At 36.7% G+C, this 23974-nt stretch overlaps 1 protein-coding gene across 4 annotated transcripts; it reads right to left on the reverse strand.

Annotated features, from left to right (window-relative positions):
• Positions 1-1591: 1591 nt before the first annotated feature.
• On the reverse strand, positions 1592-15597 carry ARRDC3 (arrestin domain containing 3). Of its 4 annotated transcripts, none has more exons than XR_008708347.1 (8): positions 15086-15597; positions 11015-11096; positions 8986-9133; positions 7875-7977; positions 7273-7529; positions 6776-6938; positions 6349-6541; positions 1592-4313 (listed from the first exon to the last, which is right to left on the reverse strand). XR_008708347.1 is itself a non-coding variant. In XM_055564437.1 (8 exons), exons 1-8 carry the CDS (start codon positions 15363-15365, stop codon positions 4257-4259), a joined length of 1245 nt encoding a protein of 414 aa, XP_055420412.1. In that variant the 5' UTR covers positions 15366-15594; the 3' UTR covers positions 1592-4256. The 4 variants fall into 4 exon arrangements, 3 of the variants coding, with proteins under 3 accessions (XP_055420412.1, XP_055420423.1, XP_055420430.1); XM_055564437.1 differs by having other exon boundaries at positions 6349-6503; positions 15086-15594; XM_055564448.1 differs by lacking the exon at positions 15086-15597 and adding an exon at positions 14323-15048 and having other exon boundaries at positions 6349-6503.
• Between the last annotated feature and the right edge of the window lie 8377 nt (positions 15598-23974).

The raw sequence follows: 23974 nt of genomic DNA on the forward strand, positions 1-23974 counted from the left end.
AGGTCATCTTTCCTGACCCATCTAACATGAGAGAATGAGTCTGATAAGACTAATGCTAATACAAAAAAGGGGAGTGAACAGAGGTAAGTGTATCCTTATAGTATTTGGATTTCTGGATCCAAATGTGCTTAATACAGTTCATCCCTGGAATTACTATTTAACATATTTTACTTAAGTAAGAAAAAAGCTGAGTTTTCCCTGTTACAATCAAAAGTCCTGATAAATATACCAATGTTGACTATTCAATAAATTAACGACACAGGGAATTTGCTAAGTAAGCTGAAACTCTTTTAATACTTTGGCCACCTGATACAAAGAACTGACTCATCGGAAAAGACCCTGATGTTGGGAAAGATTGAAGGTGGGAGAAGAGGACGACAGAGGATGAGATGGTTGGATGGTATCACCAACTCAATGGACTTGAGTTTGAGTAAACTCTGGGAGTTGGTGATGGACAGGGAAGCCTGGCGTGCTGTAGTCCATGGGGTTGCAGAGAGTCAGACAGGACTGAACTGAGGTGATATAAGGAAAAATCAGACCCAAGCAACTCACTTTTATGTAACTTGAGACATGTACTGAACTAGAAGTACTCAAATGCAAATTTAGAAGTAACATGGTTAATTTCCAACATTTCAGCAACTGACATAGAGCATCATTTCTTTACCTCAAGTTGTATTATAACTGCATACTGTTCCACTGTAGATGAAGAAATCAAAATTCACACATCTTGTTCAAAGTTTTATCTAAAGTCAAAGAACCCAGAACATAGATGTTCCCTTCTCATGATTCCTCTCCTAGTCATTTTTACTTCCTTATTGTATGAAGATATTGTGCAGATTGGTTTTACTTAACAAGGATGATAGTGTATTGCTATAAAATTGATTATAAATGTGTCTCTTAATGTCACTTTGTAGCACACTTCTTCCATGTGTATATACATTTGAGAATAGGGGAGAATCATATAGTAATGTACATGTACAACTTGACGGCTCATCCATGAGTATATAAACACTGTAAGAAGGTAACTTCTAAGTGTGATTCCAAATGTTACTTAATGTTACAAACCACTATAAAATCCAGACATTCTTTGAGGAAAAAAAAGGTTTTAAAATTTAGAAAAATTGTTTTTAGATTAATACAATTTCTAAATTTATGTGCTCTTGAAATACTAGAAACTTGGACACATCAGAGAGTTAGTACCTGACAAGTGAAAACATACCTGGTTCAGTCTGGTTCATATTATAACATGGAAACATATATCAAACTTCTAAATTTTATTTAAAAAAAAAAGCATCACTTAATGAATTAAGTAAAACAATGATAATTTATATTAAAAAATTCCTCTCCACCTCTTTAGAGATCTAGAAACAATTTTTACCCAGCAAGGCTTAAATTTTTTTTTTTTTTTTTTTACTTTTTGGGGCTTGCAGGGTCTCAGTTCTTCAACTAGGGTTGAACCTGGGCCACGGCACTGAAAGAGCCTGATTCTAACCACTAGACCACCAGGGAACTCCCTAATTGTAGTCTTAATAGTGTTTGCATGTATGATGAGTTACTGAAACGGTTAAAATTCAAATAAATCTCCAAACAATTTTATAAAAAAGAAAAAAAAAAAAAGAAACACTTTTATTTTCCACAAGGAAGAGCAATAGGAAAAATTAAATCATTTCCCACATGTTGTTTTCTTAAAACAGCCTACAAGGACATATTCAGCACCAAATAAAAGAGAAAAAAAGAGAATTACAAACAGCCATAGAATATAATCTATAAAGCAAACATTTAATATTGCACTTCGTTTTGCTAACATTTTGGATTTTACTTTTCCTAATTGAAAAATCAGGAATCTATCTTTGAATACTGGAATACACCTGTGAAGCTCATATCTTATATCAAGAATTGACCAATATTTAGAAGAGTAATGCCTCTAAGTAAGAAAGTAAAGGAATAATGGGGGAAATAAAACTTTATTTGATAAAGTTTTATATATTTAAAATTGTATCACATTTTGTGACCCAGTGCCAATTATTAGAATATTGGTCATTCCTTCCTCAAGTGTTATTTATAAGAGTATATGGTGATAAGTATTCCAATGCTATGCATATCAACAATTGTTCCCTAGTCAGTTAGACATAAGAAGAGAGAAAAGAAAAGGGATTTTCTGACAACCCACCCCCCCACCCCCAACAAAAACCACCAAATGCCCTTTATGCCAAATATTCCATTAGCTTCTTTTGAGGGGGACATTCACAAAATGATTTAACAACAATAAAAAAATATTCACCCCCATTTCCTTATTATCTAGTATTAGTTTGCTACGGGAGCCCAAACCCTTTAACCGAATCACTTAAAACGCGATTCATTTTTACATGGGCTTTCTTCACCCTGTCAGCATTTTTCAAACATGAATTGTCTTCCATGTTTTCTTAAAGGCCACTTATGGAAAAGCCTATTTGTTTTGTATGAAGCTTTAAGACAGTATTTAACCAGGTCAAGCACCAAGCCAGAGTTACTATTATTTTCAGCCACTTTATTAACTGTGGGATTAAATGGCAGGATAGATATAAGACCCATTCCACACATATGTTGCAACATCAGAGATGCTGATTAAAAAAAAAAAAAAAAATTAGAGCTGAAATCCTTCTAAAATAAAGACATTCAGTACACTTGGTACCTTGGAAAATGCAGTTTTAAGGGTCTTCATGAATGCTGGTATATTTATGAGTCAACTGTAAATTATCTTTCACACAAGCTGTAATTTAGTGATGTGATCGTTCTTCGTAACTATATATACTCAAAGTGAATGATTTCTCTCCTTTAGCAAAATCTTTAGGTTATGGAAAAAAAATACTTTTGTTTAAAAAAACAAAAACAAAAAAAATAACAATTCTAACAAATATTCTAGTATTTGTAATTTTGACATTCTATACTTTTATAATATACTGGGGCTTTCAAGCTGTGAAGCTTGAGCAGGACAGGAAATGTATAAAATGAGCTCTCTCATAATCTGAACATCCATATTCCTGCTCATGAAAATACCCTGCACCAGCAAAAATGATTTCCAACATATGTGTTTTGGAGGTAATTAAGTAACTCTGTATAAAAATAAATGCACTTTCTCCTCCTTTCCAGTGACCAGAAAACTTCCATACTTTTAAAATAATAATAAAAAATAACAATAATTTGTAAGAGCGACAGCCCTTAACTCTTTGCTGGTGCCTGCCATACTGCCTTTCTTGACTCCATTCTCAGCTCTGCTAGCTTCTTCTTATATGTAATGATAAAAAGGGAATGCGGGTGGGTTATCACTTTTGTGTATGTCCCTTTTCCAAATTTCCCTCTCCAAAAAGCCAACCAAACAAACAAAAAAATAACAGTGCAACAAAACACAAATAGCATTCCAACAGTTTGGCAAGTGATGCGTTCACCTGAGATTAAGTGATTTTAGGCAGTCAATAACAAAATGCTGCTTTGCTGTAATAGTAGAAAGGCAACAAATTCTTAAAAGAAACCAAGAAGGTATACAATCTTGACAAAGTCTATTAGCTTCCTCCTCTTATCTCTTTTCCCACACATCTGTTGCTTATCTACCACAGTAGGCTGCAAACATACAGCAAGAAGGATTGGCTTGAAGGCATTTGATGTTTGTAAATAAATCCACAATAGGATCCAAGCTGAAGAGGTGATACATGGTCAGCCTAGTAGGACAATTCTGAGCATGTGCATACGCAGGTAAAGTCCAGGCTATATTAAATAAAAAAAAAATGTCAGTGCATTTTTTTTCATGTTAAAGTTTCTTTCAAAGCTTTCTTTTGTTCCTTGTTGTGCTCACCACAAACAAGTTTTAAAAGAGTATCAAGAGTCTGGCATAAATGGAAAAAAAAAAAGCTGTAGTGACATTGAACCGCACAATGTAAGCATTGAGCATGTGCAAATTTTCAAATCAAAAGAAGGAAATCATCCCTCTTTACAACGTGGTGTCTTGACACGTATAACCATAGGCTAAGAAGACTGCTCATAGTATGTGCCAGTTTTAAAGGAGAAAAGCTTAGATCTTCAAGCATGTTGGAGCAGTCCCAGAATGTTGCTGTAGGCTTCTAAAGCGTGATCACTGGTTGTTTCATGTTTGCCATTTTTCTGGGCAAAAGCTATTCCACTTCCTCTGAAAACATGTTTCCAAGATACTTCTCTGTCCTCAGCCGGGAAGGGAAGAGATACAGTTCAGAACCCACATCAACTTGATTTAACCAAGTATTCCTTCAGCGAGAGGGGCAAGATGGTCTATCATCAGCTGGCTGATCAGGATTTGGATCAATCTAGAAAGGGTAAAAAACAGAAACAAAAACCTCAAAACCGAAGTTAACTGCTAGCATTTAGTAAGAATGTAGCAAACAAGCTAATATTTTGAATGCTGTAATCAGAATGAACATAAAGGGCTTATATGGGGAAGAAAGGATTAGTATCATTTATGAAGTACTTGCTATTCAATTACTAGATTAACAATTACATTTGTAGAGGTATGCCAGGATAGTTTTATTTGACAAAAGCTAAGGGTAATATTTTGATAGATAACAGGAGCTTTATTCAGCACTTAATAGAACTTAAGACTTAAATATATAATGGCCAACATTTTCATAGCGATCATTTTCTCCTGTAGTTTCCATTTCATCCTGTTACCAAAAAGTCAACTGATGTTTTCCCTAGGCTTTGGGAAGAATGTAGTTGTGTAAACAATGTTCTTGGTGTTTACTTGAGGTGATAGCTCATGAGCCTAAAGCCCCAGAGAGCGCCTAGGAATACATATAGTGTGTATCAAGAAATAAGAATGATGAACTCAAATGCTCCACAGATAGCCGATTTTGCCTCTTTCTGTAGTGACATTCATATGCACTTAACACTTTTCTTTCTTTTTAATGACTATCCTTTAAAGAAAAAAAAAATTCAAAATAGCTTTAATACAATCGAGAACCCCCCCATCCCCAATGTGACTAGATGTTAAACAATTAAATCACATCCTGAACCAATTTAGCCTTTTAAAAGTTTTACGTTCTTTTAATTAGCTTTAGTTCATTTTAAAAGAAGGTAGAATTTTATGACAAATTGCTTAAAAGTGGATACTTAAGATTGCCATTCTGTTGTACAACAAAGACGCCTCAGATCAAATCACAAACGAGGAACTTAATAACCAAGACAGAAATGTCAAAATAAAAATGTAGTGAAAGTATTTCTAACAAGTGGGAGGATACTTTTAGCATCTAATGAAAAATTTCATGAACTGAAATAGTGAGACAGAAAAACTATGTCCGAAAAAGAATTTGCAGAGAACAGAACAGATTTTGGAACATCCTATAATCAATGAATACAGTGGATTTCATATTAATCACATCCAAATGAAAACTGACTCTTCTAGTCACAGTATTAAGGGGAAAAAAATAAAAGCAACTTGTAGAAGAGTGAAACAATCCTCTTGTATCTTTCTTGGGAGTAGTATTTCACTGCAAAATAGCTGTCTAAACTATAGCAACCAAAAAGCAAAAGCTGATTCCAGTGATTTAAAAAGTTATCTTGATATTGTTATCAAGGCCAATTCTAAAAGTCTCTTACAATGCATATTACATATATGCATATGTATACATTCTGAAGTATCCTGAAATTGCTGGATTTCTCCCCAATTCCTTTCCTTTGCATATATTTTTCTTCCCGCCTGGAATATTCTATATTTTGAGAAAATTTACTCTTTAAGAATCAGCTTAACAATCACCTTCTTAGGGAAGCCTCAAGACCCAATAAGCTGCTCCTCAAATGAACTGTGCATTCCTATCACATTGTTATGTAATATTTTGCTTCTTAGTTTTTTTCTCACCAGTCTGCTTCTCCCAAATAAGGGCCATGTTTTATTCATATAAGTGCTTAGTTACTTGAGACGAATAAAAATAATCTAACCATGTAGGAATGCTGTTTAAGTACGTTACTGCAAATGTTATTTTCCCCTATCACTGAGAATGTGGAAATACAAAAATTAAAAAGGATGACGAGTAAGATAAATTCTAGCTATCTAATCTAATCAATGGTTGCAAATGCCAGTTCTACAGATGCTTTAAAATATTTATTCCTTTAACTGGCATGTTACAAGCACGAGGTTAGATCATTATCTTTCTTTAGCCAATAATATAAGAGACCAGTCCAATGCTGGGTCAGACTTTGTATTAAATATTGACAATTAACTTTTAATCTGTTGTTCAGAATTATTTATTTCTCTCTTACCATGATAATCAAAACCTATTTTCAGAAACTCTGCAATATTGCTTAGTAAGAGTCAGCCCATTTTGTACTTGAGGGTGTGATGCTTACCTCTGAATAAAGGGGTGGAGGCAAGAAACGAAACTCTTGAATATATGCAAACAGTGGTCCTTGAAGTGCTCTCTCAAAGTCATCACAAGCACTCCCTGGTGCAAGATTGTTCCGTCTTTGTTCCTCTGTTACCACTTCTGCATAGCTGGGTGGTGCTGAAGGAAAAAGATACACGCAATTCGAACAGCATGTTCTTATGCATGTCAAAATACACAGAATAAAAGGTATTAAAAATGAATGTCAAAGTAAAATAGTAATAATCTGTCTTGTGATTAAAACTAGGGAGATATACATTTAAAATCTAACATTAGGGGCACACCCCATTCTTCAATACAGACAAATTTTATCTAATTGTAAAATATCAGAAGCAAAATTATTTTCTTGCAAATACCAGATTAAGCTTAGATACACATTATCAAATTATTACCTTCAGGTCTTTCAGGTAGGGATAAACCAAGCCAGTTCATATTCATGCTACACTGACTGCTTACACTTGAGGTTCTGCTTCCAAATGGATGTAGAGGAATGGTACCAATGACAAGTGGCAAATTAAGAAATAAATCCATAGCTCCAGGAATATCCACATATACCTAGACAATAAAAAGAAATGTTAGGTTTAGAATCCCAAGCACTATTTCTTTTTTAAGAACAAATAACCCAATCTATTGTCATCTGAGGTCCTCATCTACTTCATTTTTTAATGATATACTTGAAAAGTTTCTCCATTATGTACACTGGTATATGGTACACTGACCTCAGATAAAATGAGTAATTATAGTCCAAGTTATATAAAGAATTACATGTAACCATATGTATCATATATGGAATAAAAAAATCATATTCTAGATACAAGACAAAAATGATACCCTTATGACATTAAAACTTCAGAAAACATCCACTCGAAACCCTTAAATCTGTACGTACCATTAGTGAATATTCCACACGGATTATGCTACAGTCAAGGATGGAGGGAGAGACTGGTGGAATTTTCAGCAACTTGCCATTCCACGTCTCTGTCTTTCCAGATGATAAGGATTCCCCACGCAAGTTAGCCACAAGCTGTTTGACTTCCTTCATTTTCCCTTTGGCATAGAAGGCCTGTGTTTGGTAAATGGCTGCCTTTGGCACCACCATTCGAGAAGAGCAGTTCTCAATCTCAGCAAATATCTGAATTGATTCACCTACAAGGAAAAAAAAAAAAAATCTACTGTTAAAAAACAACCAACCAACCCCAAAACAAATGTACATTCTTGGACTAAAGTTTGAAAGTTCAATGAACCATACGGATTAAGAAGCCACCCTAAGGGCAGCAAGTAACTTTTAAAAATCAACTACACATTGACAGTAGCTATTTAAAAAACAAGACTACATTCCAATTTACAAAAGAAAACTGGATAACCACAATTTATGACAGTTTACCAAAGAATACTGTACCATCTTTGCATTTAGTAGAAAAAAATGTAAATTCATGCACAAAAGTTAAATGAAGAAAGATCAGTCTTGGTGGGAGTCCACCTCATACGTACCTGGCGTATAGCCCTTCCTTTCGATCTTGGCACTTAAGGATATGGGGCCTGAGGTACAGAACCAGCAACAGAGAGTCTTTTCTTTTGTGCCTGCTTGGGGTGACTGTAAGATATAAATTTAGAGAAAAAAATCAAGGTATGAATTGAGACAGGAATAAAATTTTTAAAATATAATCCTCAATTCCTAAATAATTTAACATTAAAAGCAGTGTTGCTTTTCTGTAGCAAATATACTTTTCCACCAACTGACAGCTTTTGATTTATACTGGTATTTCTGTCTTTATACAAGTCTCCATTCAATTAAAGAAAAAAGGGCTTAACATATTTCATAAACAGTTTTAGCACACACTACATACAGTAATTAAAAGCCAACTTAAAAAAACAAAACAAAACAAAAAAACCCTTTCCACATTCTATTTAAACTGCCTTAAAAAAAAAAAAAAAGGCAGTTTGGAAAGCAACTTGGTTATAATCTCAAATGATAACATCTTTCTTTGAGAAATATAAAACCCAAAATGTAAAAAAAAGAAAATTCATTTTTAAGATTGATTCTTATTTGTGTAAAGATGTTATTATTTGTTTAAACCAAGTAAAGTTTTTGAATTCAAATTTGAAACTTGTGAAAAAATGCAATTAAAAAAGATTTTCTTTAAAACAGAATTTAAGTTTTTTCATGAAAATAATAATCTCCCCATGATTTGACAACTATCCCTATATTGGAGTAATGCAATGCAGTACAAATTTTACATTATAATATTTTCAAGTTAAGTGATATTGTTATAGTAATACTTGATATTACTGTTCCTTTTCCACTAAAAGTATCCAGGGAACAGATTTATTTTTGTTACTGTTGTTATCTTCTGAGTTAAGAGATATTTCATACCAAATATTGGTCTTATTTTAAATATTTACTTCAAGTTATTACAGTATCAGAAAATATGAGCATATTCTGCATTAATTAGTATTGCTCTTCACTGTAGTTTGGAAAATATTTATGTAATTTAAAAATAAAGTTACTATTTATAAATTGTAAAGAATACATAGAGTAGGTGATTATTCTTTAGTATTTATATGCCAAAAACAGAGAATGAAGAATTCAGTCAATTCTTACCAGTAATGAAGGAGTGTTGATATCTATATGCTCAAAGACTGTAAATTCCTTCTTTAATTTTACTGGTAGAAGCCAAGGCCTGTGCAATTCGGCTTTCACCCAATAGCGCACACTGCCATGTCGGCCTTCGAATGAGGTAGCAAGTGGTCTGTGCAGAATATAAAGATCATATATTAATCTTACACCTCTTTTTAATTAATTATACAGTAGGTCAACATAGAAGTGTTAATATATATGTTTATACACCAATGAGGTATCGAAGGCGTAATTTATATTTCCAAAGGGATAAGTCATTGGAGGGGGAACCTTCCAAATAATAAAATAGATAATTGTCAAATATTGCAGAAATTTGGTTAAAAAAAGCCAGAAGAATACAATTGCTTTAAACTAAGAAGAGGCTACTTTTAATGCTGGTGGCAAAATTATCAAAGTCTGGAAATGAACAGTTTTTAAAAAGGTCAAGACTTTAGTTTAAAAATAAAATTAAGAATTGTTTAACTATTTCTCTTGAGAAATTCTAGACTCTGGTTAAACATTCAGACCAAACTCCCTACGGTGCTCCATTTTTCATTAGCTAAAAATTACTATTTCCTATTATAGCAACTAATTAAGATCCAGAAAAGGTCTGGAATAGTCATTATGGCTTCAAAAGCTTTTTACATTTCATTAAGTCCACTGATCTCTTAAAAAATGCTTTCCATTTCCTAATTTACTTATGTTCTAACTCTTTTTGGCCATGTTTTCTAACTACATTATAGACTTAAAAAGAAAAAGAATTTCTTCTGTTGACCTGTATCAAAAGAATGAGAATTCTTCTCAACTCTCTGATTTTATTACTTGTGGAAGATTTTATTTTAGTGAATTTAGTCTCCTTTTCATATTTCATCAGAAAAATGCACAAGATTCATTTATTTACAAGGAAGAGTGCTAGTTTTTTTGAGTAGTGGTGATTACTTTTTGTTTTACATTTTAGACTTCTGCATTAATTTGTATAGCACAGAGAAATAAAATGCAGGATCTATGCAAGACTTCTACAATTTATTTTAAATGACTGTGGCTTATTGAAAGAATTAAAATATATATTTACATTAAATTACCTTCATCCTTTGAAACTATTCAGGCCCAATTGTATTAGCCCTATTGTATTTACAAATTTAAAATACTTCTCTTAGTAATTAGGGTATTATATTAAAAATGTTAAGCAATATGATACTCTGAAAAATACTCCTTATGAACTCTATCCACATATAATAAGCACTAGAATTAAAGAACACACAGAATTATGTACATTTGGCACTTGACAAAATCTTCTGTAATGCAAGTTTATCTTTCAGAATCAAACATTACAAGTACCACTTTAATATCTGTTAAGGCATTATTTTAAAAACTGCTTTTTGTATAATTTCCTCTAATACCTTATTATTACATTATGAATATTTTACTTTTCTTCTTCCTTTCATCCTATATTCCAGGCCTTACATTAAGATATCTGATTGACATTTTCTTTTAAGTCTAGGTCACAATATCTCTTGTGTGACATTCTCAATAGCTCCTGCACAGAAGCTCATGAATTCATATCATAAACACACATTACTTCTAAAGTTAGGATATTCCTAATTTTTTTGACCTTCTTAGCTTACTGCTGTTGGTAAGTGTCAGTAGAAAGGACAGAACACTTAATTTTTATGAACTACTAAATGACAGACTTGATATGTTCTCTTTTTTCAGCTAATGCTGATGGTGAACTATTAAGTGCTTACTATTTGACTAGCACCTCCCAATTCATTCACTTTAAATGAAATACTTTTAAAAACCATACAAATCCTGAGACAGAATATTGAGGTTTGCTTTCCATAATTTTGCCACTCTAGATTAAAAAATAGCTTCTTTTTCTTAGTATATTGTTTTCCTCTAGCAAGTTTCAGTAATGAAAAGGGTTTTTTTTTTAAACTAAAAATATTTAAATATACAATGTTTCATTTTAAAAGAAAGGATGTTTATGAAAAACGCCTGTTAACAAAATACTTACGTCTGTGGAAGCTCGAAGCTGAATGCATATTCATGCCTTCCTGAATGAATAGTGTTGAAGCCTTCTTCGGAATTATCATCATCTAAAACAGAAAACAAAAAATTTATTAATAAACCTTCACACTCTCTTCATGATGTCAGAACTTTAAAGATGCTCACATAGTTAAGTAAGGCCACAAACTTTGGAGTGTGAGAGATCTGAATTCTAATTCCAACTTCCATCACTTCCTCTGGGTAAAATAAAACTCCTGTCTTCAGCTGGTTCATCTGTAGAATGGGGATAATTAATATTTATACCCCATAGGTGATTTTTTAATGGAAAACAACCTAAACTGCAAAGCATCTACAGCTAACATCCTACAGGCTAAGACTCAGACCTCAAATCTCATAGTAAGATGTTACCTTTGTCTTCAACCATTTACTTAAATTTATCCTAATAAGCCTATATATAAAATGAAAACTATTCACGTAAACCTTTAAAAAAATGTGTTTTGATATGGAAAATGTGAATGTGAAAACTCAAACGATTAGAAAACTGCCAAGTAGATGTTGGGAGTTAAAAAAAAAAAAAAAAAAGGAACAGTGATTTTAACGTCGGTTTCATAGTCAAAAATAAAAATTCTTACTGAACCTAAAATTATGACCTCAGTCTCATAGCTAAAAATTCGCATATATATAAGATGTACCTTAGATTTAAAATGTGCCTGCTTAACGGGAAAATACAGGTCATACATCCTTGAAAAATGAAGATAAGGATGTTCCCCAATGCTAGAAAAAAACAGGATGACCTTTGATTTTACATCCAATTTCTTTTGATCAAATAGGTTCTTTTTCAAAATATCTCAAAAAAACAAAAACAAAAACAAAAACACACCACAGGGAAATATGGGAGGGGGTTCTGGATTCTTAACATGCTTTTCTGAAGCGTTCTAACTAGGTAATTTAATTACATAAATGTCTATTAACGCAGTTTCCTCGGTGTAGAAACCTTTATCATGAACTAGGAGGCTATCAGGAACTGGTATTATCATTTAACTTTCCCTCAAAAAAGTAATAAATACACATAAAAAACATGATGCTTCCCTCAGAGGGGGGAAAAAAAAAGATGCCTATATGTGGATACCTTTTATTCAATAACCATCACTACTCAGTCTTCTGTCACCAGTATTTTTTTCTTCTCCCCCCACCCCCGAGCAAATTCTCTCCGGGATTTCGGCCCTGAAAGCCGGCTGATGAGTTGGGGGCCATTTAAAACCGCTCCCTCCTGAAGACGCCCGAAGTTTGCCTCCCTGTCTCTCCTTTTCTTCCCTTCTCGCTCCCTTTTTGTGCCAGCTCAGCAGTCTCATTGAGGCGAGCTGCGGCGGCGGCCGCGCCGTGGTAAACAAGTGCCGGGCTGTCAATCAAGAACTAGACCGGAGCAGGAGAGGACCGGCCTAAACCGGCGCGAGCAGATCCCAGCCGGCCCGCCCGCGCGCCGCCGCCGCCCGCGCGCCCCGCTATACATACAGCATATGTCGCGCGGCGCTCGCACTCGCGCTCGCGCAGCCTAGCCTGCTGGCGGCCGGGGGAGAGGGGGGCGGGGCCAGCGCGCCGCAGCGCTTCCGCTTTACACGCCCCAGCCGGTGACCGGTTCGATCTGGCTCGGGCCACCCTGACACCTTTACATTTGCGGCAAAGGAAATGGGGGCGGGGACGGCGAAGGGACGCAAAAGCCTGGTGGTGGGGGAACAATGGCGGGGGTGGTGGTGACAGGGAATACTCGCCAAGGCCCCCACCAAACCCTGCCTTCGATGTTCGTGTCACTTTCCCCGTCCCGCAGCCTTGGGGGCTCGCTCTCCCCTCAGGGCAAATCAAGGTAGCCCGTCTGGTGACTGCGAAGACCGGGCAACATGCTTTTGTTTCAGCTATGAGGGGGGACGAGCGTTCAAAGGAGCTTCCTAACAACATCCACCTGAGAAACCTGGAAAATGGGTCCGGCTAACCCGGCCCACCCAACTTCCCCCGTGGAGAGAGAACTGTCAGGTAAAAAGTTGCGCCAGGGCCACCTGGCACCTGGAAGGCTTGCCTCTCCTCTCTGTTGAAACCTGAAATCGCCCCTTTCCAGGTCTGCAAGAGGGGTGAGGTGAGCGGGGGAGAACGATATGTGACAGGAGCCCCGTGCGCTTCCAGAAGCCCGGGCAGGGACTCGAGAAGGGGCGGGGGCAGCGGCGGCTCAGGAGGGACCTTTACCGGCGCACGCCGGTTCCAAGCCTCGCCCCAGCCGACGAGCCCTCTCTCCCCACCCGCCTGCGCCCAATCCAATCAGAGCCTGGCATCGCCTTAGCAACAGGCTAACAAACCCGGCTCCGCCTATCGCCGGCCGCCCGGGGCGGGGCCTCAGTTACCAGGCTAGTTTGAGAGGTCCCAGTTCTAAAGTCATTGAAACTCTTCCAAGCCGAAGAGCTCGTCCGTGCTTGCAGGGGTTGAGGGGTGTCCCGAGGGGTGCAACACAGTGTTCTTTACTATGAAACGGTGGCGCAAGCAATGAAATTTGTGTTTGTCCCCGTAAGTCGTATTATTCTACTTTTACCCCACTGCACACCACAACTCCTTAAAAACCTGTTTCTTCTAACCCATCTTAAAAAAAGCTACCAGTCTAGGAAGGATCAAATACAAACTCCTGGGCGTCCTGTTCAACCAATACCAGGACTGTCATTAGGCAGTTCCATTTCTTATGACTGTCAGTGCTTGGAGAGATTAACTAGAAATTATTTCAGGATGCAAATGATCTGTGTGTAACTGAAAACGCAACTAAAAGACTAATTTCATCTTAATACTTTAAAAACGCATTCATGCTGTAATTCAAAGCACCCTACGTTTCCACACTTGGCCTTAGTTCAATTAGCACTTCCTCATGGGTGTGTATTTTTCAATTAAAAAAAAGTTAAAAACGTGCTCTATTTTTTAAAAAATTTCAACATTCGAACTAAATACTGCATTAAAAAGGAGAAGCACAAAATTACATAACCAGTTTTCACATTATATTCTTCTTGGGCTAGGAATTAAGTCATCGCCACCACCTGACGCGTGTAACCAATCTGCTGAGAGCAGAACAAGCGCCCCTCCTCACCACCCCCCAGAACTGGTCCGAAACAGGATTGAACCGCTTCTAACAAAGGGTGGAAACTTAGAAAAACAAGCTTAGAGTCTCCTATATTTCCACAATGTAACCATTTAAACAATAGATTGGAAATCTCAGGACCCCCTTTCCCTTTGACAACCCTTTATCTTCCTTTTCTAACCAAAAATCAAATCCAATGAGCCGAATACTTTTCAATTCCATTTGACTGGCAGGGGTTTCATTGAATCCACGTTCCAAAGTTCGGCATGATGCTCGGAAAAGAAAATTTCTGACCCTAAATGGCTTCCAAAACTGATTTTTAACACATCGTCATGATTGGTGCTGTCCTTTAAAATAGAGAACGCCTGATGTAAATTTCTGAAGGAATTGGAAAGAATAGGGAAAAAACACGTGGGGTGTTGATACCATATGTCAAAATAAGCCACAGAAACCCTTTATCAAAGAACTACGGTCAATTCTCTAAAAGTCTTTTGCGTGTCAATATTAAAAAATGAAATACACCTATTAACCCACTTTAAAGTGTTATTTCTTCACTGAAGCTTAGTTTTTAAGATCTCAGGTTGCAGCGTATAAGGGAAAAATCTAATATTGGACTGCAGCTTTTAGCAATCCATTTGAAAATATAAAAGTAAAATTACTGAACCGGTTTTAAGCATAATTTATATGTAAGGTTGAAATGGATTCCAAATGCGTATGGCACAAACCAAGCCGGGTATAGAGGTAGTTGAATAAGTGCAGTTTGCAGTCACTTTGCAGATGCCTGCATGCGTTACGGCTTAACACACGATGAATGTCAAGGAGAATCCAAATCTTCTAACTTTGCTAACCTTTATCAAACTGCTATATGTTATGCTAGGAGCACGATTACATTAACTCAGAAAAATTGAAAAGGTACTTTCCAAAGAAAGGTCTAATAATTTCTTACCAATGTTAAAAAAAAAAAACACTTACCTCTTTCGTGTCCAATTAATATGTCTTTATGGTTGAAATATTCTACTTCTTCAGTGTAATTCTGTGTGTAGGCAGTATTGGAGCCGGCGTTTCTCGATTCGGTCCAGCGTACTTTCGCATGTCCTCTTGCATGAATTTTAAGAGATTTTACTCTGATTTCCCCCGTAACTTCTAAATTCACCCTTCCTGAGACTGTATCCCCACTAGAATACACAGGGACATTGCTGTCATTAAGACAGTCAAAGCTTATTGTCAAACTCTTTACCTTTCCCAGCACCATGTTTATAACAAAATCTATAAAAAATATAATGTAAGACAAAAAAGTCAAGATCACATATATGATGTGATCCTCACTTAACACTGATCGATGTCTTTGCCGTGCAAAAAGCTTGCAGGTAGATCAGCGATTCTTTACAAATAGTTCATTGAGATTTCTTAAAAAGTCAGGGCAGCACAGAGGCTGCTGGCTGCTCCGCGCTTCTGCGAGTCTCAGTGGTCTCCTTACAAAGACGGGCGGCTGGAAGCTGCCAGCTCACTTTAAGAGGAGCTTTGTGAAAAACAACCCCGGTGCGCATGCGCACGCCGCGGCTGCTGTCGGCCCTCCCAGCGCGCCCCCTCCCGCGCCCGGCTCGCTCCCTGGCTCGTTTGCTCGCTCGCGGGTACAGTAGGTGTAAGCCACGGGAGGACGACACTGGGGCTGCCGGGAGGCTGAACCAGACTTCTCTGCATTGTGGCCTCCTATTGGTAGGCAGGCTACCGTAAACCCTCGATGTGCTAGCCGGAGTCCCTAATCGAGCACAGTCTAGTAGAAAGATGATGGCCGAGGGGGCCACCGGGAACAAGGTTTGGGTGGGGAGCTGTTTGCCAAGGCCAGTAAGGATAAAACTGCTGAGTGACCGGCCCGAAGCATGCGTTCCCGGCACTGCAGGGTTTTGCCCACTTGCCTGGATGGGAGGAGGAAAAAGTGATGTGTGTAGAGAGATGGGGGAAGGGGAGAAACCGGTTGGGCAAGGGCTGGTCGCTGAGCATAATCTTAACGAATTTTAAAAGAAAATGTAATAAAAACCAGAGAAGAGATAATGTTCAGTAGACAAGAGCATTCTTGGCTTGGGTTTTTTTTTTTTTTTTAAAGACCAGTGCCTTGTAGGCAGGGTGGAAATGACCCAGTCGAGACCTTAAAAGAGATTGCAATAAGGAGCAAGGAAGAGAAGCATCTATAATTTAATCATTATATTTTGCTTTCTCCTCCACTGCTTTCTCTTCCATCTCTTAATTCGATAGTGAAAAACAACCAAGATGTTTGCTTGATGACACCAGGGGAAAAAAGGTTTGACCACTTCCTTGAAGGAAGAAGCCATCCTTTTTTTGAGACACCACCTACAGCTAGATTTGCAGGGTATGACATGATTGTAACTCCTGTGTCCAGAGGGTTAAGAATAGGATTTGGCCTAAAAGAGTACCACCTTATAAAAGGCAGCATGATATAGTGTTTTAGCTGACATAATGTTTACAGCAGCGTTGAAAAATCTTTGTTAGAAGTTAGTGAAGCCCAGAGGATGGTTTTTAAAAAAGAATGATTTGTTATATAACTAGGACTTAATTCTGTGAAGGTTTAATTTTGATTTTCAGCTTTGGACCGTTCAACATAATAATTCACATAATACATCTATCTTAAGAACAAGTACATTTGTCTCTTTATTGAGAATGTTTTGGTAACAAATTGGAGTGCTTTCCTGTATCACACTGGGAAGCAAGGCTTAACAGCATAAAATCATCTAGATTGTATGGAATCAATGAAATTACCTGTAAGAGAGAAATGGGGAGAAAAGAATATGAATCTCAAATTATGTATACATAACCAAATACTCTTTGGAAGATTTTTGACTGTGTGTAAACTGCTTTAAATTATTTTGTGCAGTGTATTCAGATAGGATGAAGCTCTAAATCATGACCCATTGAGCTCATTGGTCTTGCTGTTTTTTTTTTTTTTTTTAAATCCAGAAACTATTATTTGTTGCCTTTAGTTGAAAGGCAGTATTTTGGAGTCAAGAGCATTATATAAATTGCTTACATGGAATATAAATATGCAAACTATTTTGACAGTTAATGGGCTGGACATTTATCTCTGATGGAGCTTAGATGGTTTTGCTTAAAACTATGAATTCGTGTATTTCAGTGGTGGTGAGGGGGAATAGTCTTTTTTCCCTCTTGGATGACACCTGGTGGCTTTTCTAGCTGTTCAAATACTTGGGATCCTGTACTGCCCTTGATAACTGGTGCTATTTGGGTTTTTCTTGCCACCTAGTGGTAAAAGTGGTGAATTTGTGTTAGCTTAGCAGTAAGGTCAAACTATATATCTAGTGTTCAGGTGACTTTGGGCATGGATTTAAAAGTGACGTTTATGGTGAGGCCTTTACTACCAAAGTTATTTTAAATTATTAAGGGCCAGTGAGCAATGGTTGAATTCTTCAGAATTTTTTAGTAAAATTTCTCCTTTACTAAAACCTCTTTACTCTTTACTAAAATCTCTTTAGTAAGATGGAGTATAACTTATTTCTGAAAAAATAAGTCAGCTGTTTAAGACAACTAGAATTCCTTTTAACCAAAAAGAATTCTGAAGAGATTTACTTGTATTTTGGAAAATTGTTTTAGCCCATTAAATGATTCAATCCTGTCATTATATTACATTATTCCTTCTGTCTGAAGCTTTTAGGATATTATAAATCATTCTTGTCATTATTTTTCTACTTCTTTCTGTTTTCTTTTTACAATGTCTTCCTAAACGCTTTAGTAACTGACAAGTTGCCAAGAAATTCCTATCACTTTAACTCAAGATCCTACTCACTTACCCTAATTATAACCGCTCTTCTCTGTGGATTCAGTCATGTGATTATTTCTTAACCACCTAAGCTTGAGTTTACTTTCTGCGTTTTGCTTTCCTCCTCCTGTGTACTCAAGCTATAAAACCATCTGGAACAAACAACAAATGAACACCACTGGCACCTCTTAATCCCTGCTTGTGTTTTCATTTCTGTGAAAACACTTGGACCAAGTTTTAAATGTTTTGCCTCCTGACTTTTATAACCTCCCCCTTTTAAGACCCCTTATCTCAATATCTACCCTTTGGACAGCTTGAAATGTTGTCCTGTAGCCATTGTCTCAGGCTTCTGGACTTGCTGCACTGGGCCCTAATTGTATTTTGTGTTACATTTAAGCTAGTCATCTTTACCATCAAGACTCTTTCCTACTGCACCCCTGCCAACGTCTCATATGCCATCTACTCTTCTAACTCTCTATACTCCTGTCAAGTACATCTTCTGTTCGCATTGTTAAACTTGTCTCACTGTTGCCAAAATAGAGTTACAGGCTGCTTTTCTGGGCCCAGAAAGACATCCCACTGCTGTGTTGTTTTCTTTCTCTTCCTCTAACCCCTCTACTAGATTCACTCGGAACAGCTGAATAAAATTCTGACTAGGCAGAATAACCAGTTCCTCCTCCCCTTTTTATAGATTCTTCAGTAATTGTATAGGAATCTCTTCTTATGGTATTTGTTTCTTGGATTTTTTTTTTTTTGCCTGGCTTCATGGCATGTGGGATCTTAGTTCCCTGACCAGGGATTGAACCCACGTGCCCTGCATTGGAAGCATGGAGTCTTAACCACTGGACCACCAGGGAAGTCCCTTCTTGGATTTTAAATTCCTTGGCTATTCCACCTTACTATGTAAAGTTTGAAACTCAAGCTCAACAATTCTGTCAATAATAGACAAATGACAGTTGCTTTTAAGATATAATATTGAGGCCATATGTCAAAATTACTGCAGTCTGGAGTTTTCCATGTATAATATGAAAATGCTGAGAATCATTAAAAGCAATGCATCTCAACCGAAAGTCTTGTGTTGTGGTTGTAAGAAAAACTGTATCAGCTGTCAGAACCTGTTTCTTAAGGAGAAATATGAAGTCCATGCTTACTCCTTATTTAACTAACACCTGACAGGCTTGAGTGCTGTAGAACTAAGGGAGATTTTGTTTGTTTGTTTTTTGAGTCCTAGCTCTGCATTTCAAGATTTTGCAGCTGTGGCTTAACTTTAACATCTTCAGGCTGCAACAAATTTGACTTTGATGTGGAGATTAGAGGTAAGATTTGCTATATGTAGTATTAGCAAAATGAGTAAGATTTGCTTTTTATATTAGTTAATTATATGGTATGTTTATTACATTCTTTTTACTTAATAAATGTTTTAATGTCTTGTGGATTTTGTGACAAAGTTCAGTACCAAATTTGGTTTCTGTTTGCCATCATTAAGAAATAGTGTGATATGTATTATGTGAATGCCATTTAATCTTATTTTTGATTTAATGTAAAATCATTCATAAGTATTCTATTCACCCAGAGATGCCACTGTTAACATTTTGGTACATTTCCATCTAGCTGTATGTCTAAAAAAAAAGCATTACCAGTTAAGCAATTACAGTGCTTCTTATCAAGCACTATTTTTAAACTTTAAAAAGAAGGAACATAAGTGTTAAGTATGGAAAGAAAAGAAAGAAAGAAAGTGAAGTTGCTCAGTCATGTCCGACTCTTTGTGACCCCACAGATTGTAGCTTACCAGGCTTCTCTGTCCATGGGATTTTCCAGGCAAGAGTACTGGAGTGGGTTGCACTTTCCTTCTCCAAGTGTTAGGTATACAACATTATAATTCAACATGTTTGCACACTACAAAATAATTTCCACTACAAGTCTAGTTACCATTCATCACCATTCCCTTCCCTTTTCTTACCCACCCTCCAACTCCCTTCCCCTTTGGTAAGATCAGATCTGATCTTTGTATCTGAGTTTATTTTGTTTAATTTTTTTGTTCACTTGTTTTTTCATTTTATACTCCACATATGAGTGAAACCATAAGATATTTGTCTTTCTTCGTTTGACTTATTTCACTTGACTTCCCAGGTGGCTCAGTGGTAAAGAACTTTCCTGCTAATGCAGGAGACTTGCAGGAGATGCAGGTTTGCTCCTTGGGTTGAGAAGATCCCCTGGAGAAAGAAATGGCAGCCCACTCCAGTATTCTTGCCTAGAGAATCCCAAGGACAGAGGGACCCGGTGGGCTCCAGTCCATGGGGTCACAAAGAGTCGGACATGGCTGAGCACGCTCAGCACACATTTCATTTAGTGTAATATTCTCCAGGTTCGTTCAGATGGGGAACATGATATTCTCTGTCATTGCAGATGGCTGAATTCATTCTCATTGAGCTAATTATATACTTTCTATGTATAACACACCTTTATCCATTCATCCATCTGTGGACACTTAGGTTGTATTCATATTTTGGCTATTATAAACAATGCTGCAGTGAACATCAGGGTACACGTATGTTTTCAGATTAGTGGTTCTTCAAGTAGATACCCAGAAGTAGAATAGCTGAGTCATACAGTAGTTCTAGTCTTAGTTTTTTTGAGGACTCTCCCTCCTGTTTTCCACTGTGGCTGCACCAGTTTAGGGTTCCACTATAGTGTGTGAGGTTTCCCTTTTCTCTGTGTCCTCTATAACATTTGTTATTTTGTGTCTCTTTGATAATAGCCATACTGACGGGTATGAGGTGATATCTCATTGTGGTTTTTGTTTGCATTTCTTGATAGTGATGTTGAACATCTTTTCATCTGACTGTTGGCCATCTGTATGTCTTCTTTGGAAAAATATCTATTTAGATCCTCTGCCCATTTTTTTAATCAGGTTGTATTTTTGTTGTTGAGTCCAGTAGAATATTTTGACAACAGATGTATTTGATTAGTGGCTCCAAGAGTATAGTCTGCTTGCTTGCTAAATTAGATGAGTTGAAAGAGTTTATTCATCCAGGCTCATGTGGCATCAGACCTAGAAGAAGGATCAGAAATGGTAAATTTCTTTTCTGAACTATTTTATGATTTTTGACCAGGCACATCATTATGTAACGAGGATAAAATAATTCTAATTATAATAACTAATATTTTCTGATCAATGTTGAGTTTTAGTGGCAAAGTATTAACTGAAAGGAACCAGTTCCCCATTTTTTTTACATCAAATTCATATTGGGCCAACTAGGATTTCATATTCAGTATCTTATTTGAAGTATTTTGCCTTTCTAGTTATCTACATATTTTTCTTTTAATGTAGAGGATCATTATGAACGATTAAAAAAAAACCCCAAACTTGTTACTTACTGCCACTATCTTCTCAATACTGTTTAATGGAAGCATTTTCCAAAGGTTTGCCTTCTGTTTTATTTACTGTTAATTATTATTATCATAATTTAAAAGCTATAAGAATTCTTGCTTCTCACCCAACTATAATCAGCTCGGTTTTCATGTTACTGTCATTTCTGTTGTTGAGGAATTTTACTTGCTACCACATTGAAGAAATAGTTGTGATAAAGGACGTATTCAGTGTGAAAAGCTGTGAGGAGAAGGGGCGATTTAAGTTTAGAAGTTTCCTGAGCACTCACTGTCTCCAGAATTTTAAGAATTTCAAGTGACTTTTTATTTCAGGGTCAGGAAACAGTTTAGGTGATAGCTAAACCTTAAAATTACACATTCAATCTATGACCTAGTAAATTCATATGTGGATCATCAGCAATTAGCGTTATATTCATTGTTTTTGTAATGTAAATGTCTTTTTTAGTTCATGTATAAACTTCTTAAATTAGTACATTTCAGTGGAAACATGAGGCAACTATAATTTTCTGACTCAACTTGTAACATTTTGTGGTCATTAAAGAATTTCTGATTATTTTGCTGCAGAATATCTGATTAAAAAAATATTTTGGACTTTGAAACATACATGAAGGATTTTGTTGGCATGGTGGATACACGTTGTTGTAAAGATGCCGGAGTGAAGTATCCAAAGTGAGGAACAGAATTAAATTATAGCTAATTTACAAATTAAAATAATATAGTCTGTCTTGGTCTTTAGAAAGTAGGAGTAATGCTTTGATAAAGCCAAAACAATTTTGTAAGGTATAGGTTAAAAACAAAATTTGGAAGATAGAGTGGATACCCTTTTGTGTGATTGTGTATGCTCAGTCGTGTCTGGCTCTTTGTGATACCATGGACTGTAGCCCACCAGACTCCTCTTTTTGTGAAATTTTCTAGGCAAGAATATTGGAGCAGGTTGTCATTTTCTTCTCCAGGGACTCTTCCCAACCCAGGGATTGAACCCGCATCTCTTATGTCTCCTACATTGGCAGGCAGATTCTTTACCACTGCACCACTTGGGAAGCCGCCAGATACCCTTTTGCTCAATAGTTATAATACCTAATCATATGTTTTGCACTCTTAGAATAAGGAACACTTTATTTCTTCCATGAATCACTTGAATAGGAAAATGTCTTTTAACTTTAATTTGTTATTTATTATTATTATTTCCTGCTATCATTTGAATTTTTTTTGGTGAAATTTGGTAAAAGGTCTCAAAAAGGTGAATGTGTAAGAAGAATTGAATTGAGCCCTGCTGCTCACATAGGTCTTTCTGCAAATAGAGGAGAAAATCTTTTAGAAAAAGTCACTTGATAGATGCATGGCCAGTGGGAGATTATTAGCCTGGATTGTAAAACAGAGTCATGATCCTAAAGAGAATAATGTAGGAAAGAACAAAAGGCCCAGCTGTTACTCTTTTTCTAGCACTAGCATTCCTCAGCCTCACAAACCTTGATGATTTTGTGTTCTAATCACATTTTTTTTTCTGTCTCTGCAATAATGATAACTCCAAATGAAATAAATATTGGCTACTGGCTTGGAGACATGGTGGCTAATAGTTAAGAGGGCAAAGCTGATAAAGTGAAATGCATAAAAATTTCCAAAACACTGGTAAGAAATACCCACCGGACAGCAGTGTGGGGGTGAAGGCCACGAGATGTGTCCCCTGGTGAATATGGGGAACAGTGAAGGAGTGGAAAGTGGTGGTGGACAGGTAGTCCAGAGATGCATCAGTGGTCAGACTCATGTTCAAAGAATGAACGTGGTGCAGGTGTTGTCTGGTAATGACCGCAAGTCAGGTCAGCTTTTCAGGAGACTGGAAAGCCTGGCTGATACTAGAAGATGGGTGACGATGGAGTGGGTTTTTCTTTGATAGGTATGTGGGACATGCGTACATTGGCCAAGAAGTCTAGAAACCCCCAGGCTGTATGCTGAGTGGGGTGTGAGAAAGAGATTATGACAACCGGAATACAAGTACATCTTACGTGCTTTCTACTCTTATTTGGTCCTCTTAACAGCCTGATGAGGTAAATACTATTACATCCATTTGATAATCAAGGAAACAAGGTTGGGATGATAAAGTAAGTTGTCCAAACTTATACAGCTGGTAAAAGATGATGCTAGGATTTGAACCTGTGCTAAGTTACTAGGCCGTACTGCAAGCACGTCAGCAGGCTTATTTATCCGTTCCTCCTCCAAGAGGGCTCCTGTCACCATCCTCTCCTCTGCCAGCTTGGATTATGTATTTCTCTTCTTTGTATACAACACCTTATAAAAACACTATTCCTTAATAATTTTTTATATAGTTTGTACATTAATTATCTCTTCTGCAGTGCTCCAGGCCTCTCAAGGGCACACTCCATGTCTTATCTAGTGCTCAAGTGTTAGTAATTTTTATATCTCCAGCACTTAGCATAGTGCCTGGCACATGATACACACTCAATAAATATTTACTGATATGTGATAAATTGATAATGGAGTATTATCTTTAAGCAGTTTTCCATTGTAAGATTGTAGACTCTTATGGGAAGTTTTTCCAGACAACCACATAAGACTGAAGAATTAAAAATAAGTTTCAAACCATCATTTTCTAAATATATGCTGATTGCCACAAGGTCACTATCATGTTGTATGATCCAATACCAGTTAAAGCAAGTAAGGAT

This window comes from Bubalus kerabau, chromosome 1 (assembly GCF_029407905.1).
Source record: "Bubalus kerabau isolate K-KA32 ecotype Philippines breed swamp buffalo chromosome 1, PCC_UOA_SB_1v2, whole genome shotgun sequence".
In the NCBI taxonomy this organism is placed as follows: Eukaryota; Metazoa; Chordata; class Mammalia; order Artiodactyla; family Bovidae; genus Bubalus; species Bubalus kerabau.

What these genes read in the sequence shown, in the direction of transcription:
- ARRDC3 (XM_055564437.1), bottom strand. Translation starts at nt 15,365, where the DNA reads ATGGTGCTGGGAAAGGTAAAGAGTTTGACAATAAGCTTTGACTGTCTT. An exon ending in CCTACCTGAAAGACCTGAAG is followed by an intron (nt 6,504 to 6,775) that starts GTAATAATTTGA and finishes TTTTTCCTTCAG; the next exon opens with CACCACCCAGCTATGCAGAA. An exon ending in CTCCACCCCTTTATTCAGAG is followed by an intron (nt 4,314 to 6,348) that starts GTAAGCATCACA and finishes TACCCTTTCTAG; the next exon opens with ATTGATCCAAATCCTGATCA.